This window comes from Mercenaria mercenaria, chromosome 16 (assembly GCF_021730395.1).
Source record: "Mercenaria mercenaria strain notata chromosome 16, MADL_Memer_1, whole genome shotgun sequence".
Taxonomy (NCBI): domain Eukaryota; kingdom Metazoa; phylum Mollusca; class Bivalvia; order Venerida; family Veneridae; genus Mercenaria; species Mercenaria mercenaria.
In genome coordinates this window covers 46,472,754-46,485,202 of record NC_069376.1, presented here as the reverse complement: position 1 = coordinate 46,485,202, position 12,449 = coordinate 46,472,754, and the positions used below count along the sequence as shown (strand labels likewise).

General features: G+C 37.8%; 1 protein-coding gene across 1 annotated transcript in view; it reads right to left on the bottom strand.

The window, feature by feature from the left end:
• Window positions 1-328: 328 nt before the first annotated feature.
• The window catches only part of LOC123540587 (sal-like protein 1), a 139,783-nt gene continuing 127,662 nt past the window's right edge, over window positions 329-12,449 (bottom strand). Inside the window, exons 5-6 of the mRNA XM_053526954.1 lie at window positions 8,808-9,005; window positions 329-425 (exon numbers count right to left, since the gene is read on the bottom strand). Of these exons, the coding sequence (XP_053382929.1) occupies window positions 8,815-9,005 (191 nt within the window). The 3' untranslated portion in view covers window positions 329-425; window positions 8,808-8,814. The remainder of the gene's footprint in view (window positions 426-8,807; window positions 9,006-12,449) is intronic.

Genomic DNA, 12,449 nt, shown 5'->3' with positions numbered 1-12,449 from the left:
ATGAAATCGTGTCTGTAGCCATGTCAAGCTGCAAGTGTTTGTAAACACCAAATGAGTTTAAACTGTTCAAGTCAAAGAAACCATACATATTACTCCCATTTTAGCCGTATCATGATAGCCCTGCTATTTTCATAAAGAGGATAATGATAACCTATTAATACCCCATGCAAAACTATGAGGGGAATTTTGTATTCCAGAAGATTTTTGTCAAAGGAAAGGATTTCTGACAGTTCACCAGGCTTGAAAAATCGATCGGTTTTGACATAGTTAAACAACTTCTACTTTTGCCCGTAGATATATTGAACTTTTGTCGGAAATTACTACAAAATTCTTGCAACACGAAATGTAACTTTATTAGAACATTTTAATATACATGTTAAAGCAACGGTCGATGTCCATGAATGCTCTGAACAATTTCCCAAAACCTGAAAATAGAAAGGAGAGATTTTATTATACACGTGAAAAGTGAATTTGGTGATCAGACATTTTGGCATTAGACCGGTAGTGATTTTATATTTGTATTTGTAAGTTGGAGCTATAAGGAAAGAAAATTTCCATGAACGATTGTAATTGAAATCAAGGAACATGTTGTAATAAAAAGGAAGTAATTCAATCAGGAGAAAGCAAGCTCGTTTTTTTTCGGTGCTTGAATGTGCAACAGGGTACATCAGTGGAAGCTGGAACAACTATTTCAAGTTCGAACAAGAGCCATGTTACACATGGCTAATCCCCCCGCTGGGCATATTATAATTGAAGGCTAAAGTTCCTGGCAAGTTAGTGTCTGAAAGTATTAATTTTGGGGAAAGCTTTGAAGAGCCGTTTAGTTGTGGTCCGCATCAGGGGGTTTTAAAGATGTGGAAGAAAGAATAAGTCAGCAGTGAGGTGGTTTACTGCTAAATTCTATTAATTTTCATGAACAGTATAGCTATGATGTTTTTCTATATGGCTACTGTAAAAAGAAGGAATGGAAAGCTAACAGGGAACAAGAGTGCCAGAATGTCACAATAAATGCCCGTCGCAGCAAAGTTCTTTACTCTAGCAGCTTTATTTGCAAATGGAATGTTAATTTTGTTTAGTAATCATTGTTAGTCTTTTGTTTTTTTTAAGTCCACAAAAAAACTCCTAACCAGGTAAAGATACCTTATATATAATAAAATACACCTAAAATTGGAGAGTAACATCTATGTTGTACCACAGAAAAGTGGTCTTGTTTTTTCCCTACGGTCAGTTATAAAAATGTTACAATATAAGTTATTTATAGTAGCAACTAAGGGAAGTTAATCTTACAAAAAAAATGCAAGTCCACACAAAAATCTTTATCAGGTAGAGATTGGTCAAAATACACATCAAAATTGGATTTAGCATGCATGTTGTACTACAGAAAAGTGGTCTCGATTTTTCCCTACGACTAAAAATGAAAAAGTTACAATAAAAGCTATTTAAAGTAACAACAAAGGGAAGTAATTCTAAAGAAGGGAACTGCGTATGACACTTCGTCTCATGATAGAGTATAAGTGTGCCAAGTTACATCAAAATCCCTCCCTGCATGAAGAATAAATGCTTCAGACGAAGTCATTCTTGTATCTGACCTTTGGCCTCTAAGTGTGACCTTGACCTTAGACCTAATGACCTGGATCTTATGTATGACACTCCGTCTCGTGGTGGTGAACATTTGTGCCAAGTTATATCAAAATCCCTCTATGCATGAAATGCTTCGGACAAGGTTTTCATTCTTGTATCCTTTGACCTCTAAGTGTGACCTTGACCTTAGACCTAGGGATCTGGTTCTTGCACATGACACTCCGCCTCGGGGTGGTAAACATTTGTGCCAAGATATATCAAAATCCCTCCATGCAAGAAGAAGATATGCTCCGGACAAATTTTAAGAAAATATGATAAAGGGGAATAACTCAAAAATAGGCAAGGTTCTTGCACACTGCACTTACTCCCAATGTGTTCTATCAGTGTATGAAGTTTGAAGAAAAATCCCTCCAGTACTTTTGGGGTTATGCTCCGGACAAAATGTTTTAAGAAAATATGATAAAAGGGAATAACTCATAAAATAGGCAAAGTAGTGTTATTGTTCTTGCACACTGCACTTCCTCCTTATGTGTTCTATAAATGTATGAAGTTTGAAGAAAATCCCTCCAGTACTTTTGGAGTTATGTTCCGGACAAAATTTTTTAAGAAAATATGATAAAGGGGAATAACTCAAAAATAGGCAAGGCAGAGTTATTGTTCTTGCACACTGCACTTCCTCCCAATGTGTTCTATCAGTGTATGAAGTTTGAAGAAAATCCCTCCAGTACTTTTGGAGTTATGCTCCGGACTAAGATCGTTGCGGACGCACGGACGGACGGACGCACGGACGGAGAGCATTTCTAATATCCCCTTCGCCTTCGGCTGGGGGATTTATTGTTCTTGCACAATGCACTTCCTCCCAATGTGTTCTATCAGTGTATGAAGTTTGAAGAAAATCCCTCCAGTACTTTTGGAGTTATGCTCCTGACAAAGATCGTTGCGGACGCACGGACGGACGCACGCACGGACGGAGAGCATTTCTTATATCCCCTTCGCCTTTGGCGGGGGGATAAATAATATCCATTTAGATAGAAAAAGAGCATCAAGACTTTAACAGGAAATTCTAAGTAAAAAGGGGATGTAATTCATAATAAATCGAGGCCAGAGTTGTGGGCCTTGTGTCATATGATGTGGTTGATGGTGTGGATTAACCATTAAAAGTTTGAATCAAATCCAATTATTTACAAGCAAATTCGATGAATTGGTATCCCCCGCCGAAAGGGTTTGCGATGAGGAATGGCAAAAAGATATATCCGGCAAAAAGTGAAAGGATGTTAAAAAGAAGCAAATAATTTCATTAGTCAAAATCAATTTAATAGAAAACAAATGTTTAATTAAAGAGTATATAATAAATGTATGATACTTTGACCCTGACTACAGAATTTATTTTGAATGGGATATGCTTACTGTAATAAGCTTAGCTTTTAAAATTAAATGCAGTTAATTGAAATGTGAGCTTCAAGTTTAACTGGAACGAAATATTGTCTTCGAGTGGTTTGGCACCAGGTGTTGCTGTTTAACATGTACATTTGAACTTAAAAGGACAGTTGTCCTTAAGAGAACACAGGTAAGATATCTTGAACATGGTTGAGGGCAAGGTTTGTGCAGTCACAACTTAACATGGTTTGAACATTTAAAAAAAATAAAAAAAGGAATGGAAATATATATATGTATATATACATATATGTATATATTTATTTTTTAGGAGGTGGGGGTGCAGGGGAACGGGAGAGGAAACAAAATTTCACATGCTGATTATAAATATTGACGGAAAATTAAACATGAAAAAAAAAGGTAAAAGGGTGAAGTTGGTGGTGGGGGGAGGGGGCAGAGGATGCATGATCAGTGGTGGTCATGACTGGGTGGAGAAGTGAGGTGGGGGAATGGTACAACTTGGAAGATTTGAAAAAAAATCTAAAATAAGAATTGAAAATTTTTTTTTTGGGGTGGGGGGAGGGGGGTTGGGAGGGGGAGGGGGTGTGACCAAGGCAATTGGGTGACCAGGTGTGGGTGCGCAACTTCACATGTTTATAATAAATGTTCACATAAAAGAATGAAAGAAATTTAATGAAATTCTGCCAAATGGTAAGTTTGTTATGTACAAATATGTGGATTTTTAGACAATTAAAGGGCAATAACTCTGAAGTTACAAAAGAAATCCGTACAAAATTGTCTGTGCACAACCACATTATAGTGCTCTAAATTCTGTTAAAGTTTCATAGTTCTAGGTCAAATATATCAAAAGTTACGATGCAGAAATTGCCATATCTATAGATCTATAGTACCCTATATAGTTAACACTAGAAACTTCTAAGGGCCATAACTCTGGTGTTACTTGGGCAATCTGTCTGAAACTTGATGGGCCCCATAACCTCATAGTGGTGAACATGTATATGAAGTTTGTTTTAAAAAAATCTAAAATAAGGATTTTTTTTTTTTGGGGGGGGGGGGGGCGGGGGGAGGTGTGTGATCAAGGTAAGGGGGTGACCAGGTGTGGGTACACAACTTCACATGTTTACAATAAATGTTCATGGAAAAGAATGAAAGAAATTTAATGAAATTCTACCAAATGGTAAGTTTGTTATGTACAAATATGTGGATTTTATATAATTAAAGGGCAATAACTCTTAATTTACAAAATAAATCCGAATGAAATTGTGTGTACACAACCACATTATGGTGATCTAAATTCTGTTTAAGTTTCATAGTTCTAAGTCAAATATATCAAAAGTTATGATGCAGAAATTGCCATATTTATAGTACCCTATATGGTTAATACTAAAAACTTCTAAGGGCCATAACTCTGATGTTACTTGGGCAAACTGACTGAAACTTGACGGGCCGCAAGAACTCATAGTGGTGAACATGTATATGAAGTTTTAAATAAATATTCCCAACCATTTCCTAGATATGGCTCCGGACGGACGGACGGAAAGACGGAAGGACGGACGGAAAGACGGACGGAAGGACGGACGGACGGACAACGCCAAAACTATATCCCTCCGACTTTCGTCGGGGGATAACAACAGAAATATGTGTGAAGAAACTAAATTGTTTTTTGTGGAAAGAGGGGGTTTTAAGTGGTCGGTTAGGGAGGAGAGAACCAGGGTGGGTGTGTGCGTACGTGCGTGCGCGCGCGCGCGTGTGTGTGTGTGTGGTGACAGGATAACAGGATACTTCAGATTAAGAAACTAAATGAATTGTTTTTAGGGTGGAATAAATGGGTGGGAGAGGTTGTTATGTAGATTGTTGCAGTCTGCACATCGTCTCACCACTATCTGCCTACATTCTAAGTTTCAAGCCAATACCTTAAATACTTTTTTTAAGTTATGCTTTGACACAAAATATGATGGGCACATTTAACCTTGCTGAAACCTTGACCTCTGACCTACCACCCTGGTTCATGCACTCTTCATATCGTCACAAAGCCACCTACCTACAACTCAAGTCTGAAGTCTATACCTTGAATGGTTAATACGTTGTGCTCCTGACACGAAATATGAGGACAAAAATGACCATTGAGCTCAAATTGTGACCTTGCCCTTTGACCTATAGAGCCGGTGTAATGAAGTATTTCGACCCCCATAGAATAACGATCCCCCGGTTATTATTCTATAGAAAATGTGACTCCTTTCCTGTAAAATATTGACTCCCCTTATAAAAACTGACTCCCTTTGAAAACTCTATAGAATAACGACCCCCGGTCATTATTCTATAGAAAAACTGACCCCTCAAAGTAAAATACTGACTCCCTAAAGATGACTCCCTTCGAATCTCATAGAATAACGACCCCGGTTATTATTCTATAGAAAAAGTGACTCCTTCCATGTAAAATACTCACTGCCGAAATTACTACATTCGAACTCTCATACAATATCGATTCCCGGACATTATTCTATTTAAAAAAGTTACTCTTTCCGTGTAAAACACCGGCTCCTAAAAAGACTTTCGACGATAATATCTATTAACAAGAGCTGTCTCCATAGGATGACACATGCCCCCGATGGCACTTTGAATGAATAGTTATGGCCGATGTTAGAGTTTAGGACCTTTGACCTACGGACCTGGGTCTTGCGCGCGACACGTCGTCTTACTGTGGTACACATTCATGCCCAATAATTCTAAAATCCATGCATGAATGACAAAGATATGGACCGGACACGCCCATCAATGCACTATCATAAAATATGACCTTTAACGTCTAAGTTTGACCTTGACCTTTGAGCTACGGACCTGGGTTTTGCGTGCGACACGTCGTCTTACTGTGGTACACATTCATGCCAAGTTATTTGAAAATCCATCCATCGGTGACAAAGATATGGACCGGACACGAAAGCACTATCATGAAAAATGACCTTTAACGTCTAAGTGTGACCTTGACCTTTGAGCTACAGACCTGGGTCTTGCGCACGACACATCGTCTTACTGTGGTACACATTCATGCCAAGTTATTTGAAAATCCATCCATGGATGACAAAGATATGGACCGGACACGAATGCACTATCATGAAAAATGACCTTTAACGTCTAAGTGTGACCTTGACCTTTGAGCTACGGAACTGGGTCTTGCGTGCGACACGTCGTCTTACTCAGGTACACATTCATGCCAAGTTATTTGAAAATCCATCAATCGATGACAAAGATATGGACCGGACACGAAAATGCGGACAGACTGACAGACCTTCGGGGGCATAAAAAGTGATCCCCACCAAACCTTACGGACAATTTACTAGATCTGCAACTCTAATACCCTCCATTGCCAATAGTTAACATTTTGATTGTACTTTTACTACTGAGTCCGCTACTTCTATTGCTATTACTACATGTACTTCTTCTTCTTCTACTACTACTACTACTACTACTTCTACTACTACTACTACAACTGCTACTACTGATACTACTATACCTGCTTCCACTAATACGTCTTGTATATCTACCTCTTCTTCTCCTGCTGCTGTTGTTGCTGTCATTTATTCCTCTGTTGCTGCTGCTGCTGCTGCTGCTACTGCAGCTGCCACTACCACTGCCACTACTACTACTGCTACTACTACTACTACTACTACTACTACTTTCTATTGTTGCCGCTACGTTAAGTACTACTGCCACTGCTAATTATTGCAACTTCTATCAATACTAAGTTCTATGCTAGCAGTTTCTTGTGCAGTTTTCTTCTGAAGAATTACTTCATACCGAAGTTTGCAGGAATTATTGACACTGGTGTGTTTTGTGAACGTATTGTGAATTGTTATTTTCCTGAAAAAATGTATACACGAAGATACAGCGTCTAGAAATAGAATCCCTTTTCCCGTTGCGGAATGCTCTGATTTCCGTGTCAAGTGATGGTATCTGGGGCTAATGGTCAAACGGAAGGACGGACGGACGGACAAGGGCAAATCTATATGCCCCCATTCCCCGAGTGGGGGGGGGGGGGCATAAAATGCAGCAATTAGGCCTTAGATACATGAGTTATCATTAAATTTGACCAAATGAACGGGGGTCGTTTTTTTATGGGAGTCAATATTCTTCGTGAGGTTCAGTTTACTTCACGTGGGGAAGTCATAGTACTATGATCTGGAGGTCATAATACTATGACCGGGGGGTCACTTTTTCTATAGAATAATGACCGGGGGGTCATTATTCTATGTGAGTCAAAATACTTCATTACACCGGTTCAAGTGCTCTGCATATCGTCTCATCGCCACCAACCTACATACCAAGTTTGAAGTCAACACCTTGCATATAGATAGTTTTGACCTTTTAGCTACGTTTGTGAACTTGACTTTTAACCTACCGAGCCGGATCAAGTGCTCTGCGTATCGCCTGATCGCCATCTACCCATGTGCTAAGTTTCAAGTCAATATTTTTAATGGTTATAAAGTTTTATGACGGACGGACGAACAGACAGACAGACGCACGCGTCATCATATAATTCGTCCGTTTTATTTTTCGGAATATCATGAGGGCGACGACAAGGAAGATTTGTTTTCAGTTTGAATCAAATCCATTATGTAAACGGAAGAATAGTGAATGTGCATTAAACTAAACCAGAAATTCTTAAAAAAGGAGCGTAATTCACGAAATATTGGTGCAAGAATGATGGCTCTTGTGCCATATGATGTGAAACAACTATTTAATGTTTGAATAAAATTCATTGAGTAATTACATAGATAAAGTGAAAGTGCATTAAAACTGTAAGGTGTGGACGCGTGCCGACGCCGGGTCGAGTGGGCTAGCTCTACATATACTTCGTATAGTCGAGCTAAAAATTGTTATTGTGACATGAACTGTACTTTCTACATATGACATTTGTCTTATCGCAAAAAGTCCGCACTTACAAATTTTGCCTTCAGAATACCTACATACATGAGGCCTAAGTCGCTCACCTGGTGGTAACCTTGACCACCTGACCTTGCTTCTGACCAAGTTCGGTGAACATCTTAAAGCAAGTCATTAAAATGAAAGTTATTTGTTTTTTCCCCTATATTTTGCTGTGACAGCCCTAATATTCGTTCCCATTAGAACAAATTTCATAATATGAAGTTCTTTGAAAAAAAATCTATTTTTAGCTCTGGTGTCCACTAACAAGGACCAAGTCGAACCATTGCAATGACACTACAGAAAAAGTTTGATCAAGTTTTATCAAGACCGATCAAGCGGTTAATGAGAAGAAGTCATCTTATGGTATCCCTGTTTTACCTAGCAGCCCCTAAAAGGTGCCAATCACCCATAAAGAACAAAATTGAAAGAGAACCTAACATTGATGAAGATCCATCAAGCGGTTCGTGAGAAGAAGTCATTTATAGTCATTTCTATTTCTGGCTCTTGTGGCCCATAAATAGGGCTTAGCGCAACCATTTGAACATATTTTGGAGAGGATCTTATAATGATAATACTGACCACCTTAAAGGAAGATCCATCTAGCGTTTCATGAGAAGTTGTTTAAAGTTGTTTTTTAGCCCTTGCGGCCCCTAAAAGCGTCCGGAACAAAGTTTAGGCCTTGGACCACACGCTGTGATGAAACTTTGAAACAAATAGGAAAGTGGATTTTGCGTATTGATGAAATAAATTCAAATAAGCATTTCGTCCAGTTTATAAATATCCTTCTAGTAGAAGATATTGAGCAAAAGCAATATCGGACGGAGTGGCAGATGAACAGACGACTATAAAACTATACCCCAACGCATGTAATGGGGGAAAAATCTTTTCTGAAAGATCTTCAAACAAACCTGTGCATCATGGAAGTTTCATGTGTACCATCATATGTCCTCTAAGGTAGGTCCTGCGTAGGAATCTCCTCCCACACACCTCACAGGAGTAAGGTCTTATGCCGGTATGGATCTTCATGTGCTGGCTACGGTTGCTCTTCGATGAATACATTTTCCCGCACAGATTACATTGATACCCCCCTTGTGCTTCTCCCTGAGCTGAAAGAAATGAAGAGAGAGTTAATGATAAGGTCAGTTACTGCAGTAACAATACCACTAAGTTGTTCAACAATTCTACAGGGCTATTCAGAGTTCTCTTTTTAATCTTTTAATTTTAATCTTTGTCACCGCGTAGTACGCCCGTGACGACATCAGGTAAATTAAATCGAAGGAAATTGTGATTGTTGCCGCCACTTTTTAACCAAGAAGAAGTTAAATGAATGTACCAAAACAACTGAAAAACCTAACAGAAAGACAGCAAAATATACTGACAGCATATGTAAAAGTTTAGTCTGACTTGGAAGCTACTTGTAGCTGATAACAACATTGATTGCTGCATTTTCATTCTGGTAAGAAATATAACAGAGAAAAAGAATCCGATTCAGTTTAATTATAACCAATATCGTCATACTTTAGAAAAAAGATCAGTCATCAAAATGTTCTTTTGTAACTCTTCAAAATAATCTGAGATGGGATAAGTACACAAAGTTACAGTAACTTACAAAGCAATTCTGTGTATTGGTTATCTGCATAGAAATCTAAAGATCTAATCTTCTAAAGGGATAAGAACAAGCATACAAAGCAACGGTAAGACTGAAGTTAGAATACAGTAGAATCTGGTAAATAAGCGCATATTCGAATATAAGCGCATAACAAAAGTAAGCGCATACGGCCTTACCGTTATTCCGTATGGGATAATAAGCGCATGTCATGCCCTTACCATAATTTTGTCTCGAAAGTAGGCGCATATCCGATTACTGGTGAACAAACAACAGATGCAGCAAAAAGAGGTAATTAACAGTATTATACCGTGATAATTGTTTATCATAAATACAGGTGGCAAGTGTTCTTACCTGTTGAATAGCCGATGGGTGTAAAAAGATTTTAACGTCTATTGTCTGATAAAACAATGATTGTTTACGATAATCATGCTTTTTGAATAGAAAATGTTTTCAGTAAATGAAAGTAAATGTTTGAACGCTTGTAGGACATTTGCCCCCCAGGAAATTTGCCCCCCAATGAAAAAATGAACTGCTGGACATTTGCCCCCCAGTTTAAATGACAGATAGGACATTTGCCCCTCATGGCTTATTTTTGGAATGGACATTTGCCCCCCAATATTTTTGTCCAATATGCCAGTATATATAACTGTCCCCCAGTGACTTTTTAGGAACTTCGTATAAGACATTCATCATATTTTAGGGTACAATATCTTTGTTTGATACAATTTTGTAGTGGATAATAGGGGGCAAAAATAAGCCATGTGGGGCAAATGTCCTATCTGTCATTTCAACTGGGGGGGGGGGGGGGGGCAAATGTCCAGCAGTTCTTTTTTTCATTGGGGGGCGAATGTCCTGGGGGGCAAATGTCCTACAATCGGACAAAAATATTGGGGGGCAAATCACGCCATGTACCCGGATAATCTTAACTCTGTTCAGCGACCCTAACTCAGTGCCAACATGGCGGATGTAAAGCCGATACAACTTTGTTTTCTGTGTAATTACGATGTATTAAGGAATTTTCTGTTGTTATATCTATCTCTTTATTGATCAAGTATATATTTATTACAAAATGTATCATGTTAAATATATCAATCCTTGTGTTTTCAGGTGGAAAAACGACGAACAAGGCAACTTTTTCAATGAAAACTTTTACAAAAAATCTTTAAAAATACTTCTATGCTTTTGATGCCTCTACTCTTTTGTTGTTTGAAAGCAAAGATATACTGCTTTATAGGTCCGTTTACACAATGTTGTTAACCCACTACATGTTGACACAATACATGTTCAAATGTACTGACAGCGAGAAAAGGGATAAAAACCTAACTTTGATTTGATAAAAACCGAACTCAGTTTACATGAGGAATGGATAAAAACCTAACTTACACGAAATTGCGTGACGGATAAACACCTAACTGACTAGTATTCTATAGAAATGAATGAGTTGACATGTACATGGTCTGATTATTGTAAACATTACTTTATAAGCGGTATTGTCTTCAAACTTTGTCATTAATTTTACAAGATGTTATATGTATGCCCACTACAGTCAAATATTTTTTCATAATTTTAATATTATGCAAATAGCAATGTTTGGAAAATCTGGATAAACCCTCAAAAATAACTCAGTATAAAAGTCAAAATTATTATATTTATATATATAAGAAATTATTTCATACCGCCGATGTTCGAAGTTCTGTAGTCCCCAACCCTCACTCCCTCCATCTCTCTCTCTCTCCCCTCTCTCTCTCTCTCTCACGCACACACACACGCGCACGCACGCACGCACGCACGCACGCACACACACACACACACACACTGTTTTAGAAGAATTGTGTTTGTTTCAAATCTTGTATATCGTATAGTGTAAGAGATTTTTATAGAGGTGCTAATGGAATATTTTTGATATTGTTTAAATTGGATTAGATTTATGATTAATTATTAAATATGATTTTTTCAGACGGTAAATAGGGAAGAAAAGTGTGTGTGTGTGGGGGGGGGGGGGGGGGGAGTGATGCATGGACTGACGGGACAGGGGTGTGGGTATCCTTACATTTTTCACTTGTCCACGGACACTTAAAAATCCACTTGTCCATATTTAAATGTCACTTGCTCTGATTTGTAATATTAAACCTTCATGAAAGCGCAAATAGACTGGAGATCGAGTTCTTTATTTAGGACAATAAAATAGAATAGCATATCACAGTAACTGTGGTAAAAAATAAGCTGTTGAAATATTTGCCTTTTAACGTTTATAAAAGTCTGAAATCGCGTAAGCAGTGTTCGGGATCTTTTGGGGTCATGCCCGCAACACTGTCCACGCAATGGTGCAAAGCCAGATGAATTCAGAGAAAGACTCTTAAAACGTTCCGACTTATTTTTAGTCATACTTGCGATTCTCTGTGTGCTTTTGATTTTAATTTTGGCTGACTACTGCTAAAAATATTTCCTTTCACAGTGCTTATTGTCTCAGCATTTGGGAAATTTTCTACCTACAAACTTGTTATAATACTTTTTTAAGTTGTTTACGTTTCTGATGTCTTTAAATGTCCTTTAGTTCTCTGTGTGTAACCCTTGTTTCTTTTTTAGTTTTAGTTACGAATGCTATATGCTGATGATAAAAATTTATTTTTCTTCAGCTACTTTAAGAGTTCTTATGTTCCCTTTAGCATGTATAGATTTCTTCTTTTATGTTTTTTTAAATGATGTTGTAAAATGTGACTCTTCTTATTTTTGTGTAGTGTCAGCTAATCTTTTTTTATGTTGCTTTAAATGTGCTAAATCTGTATGTGGTAAATTACTTTTTCCTTTTATTTGCAAGTACCTATGGCTATTTTGTTTAAATGCGCTTAACATGTATGTGATAATTTGTGATTTGTTTTATCTACTTAGAGCCAGATGCTTTATTTGCTTTAATGTGCTTTAACATATTGCATTTATTACA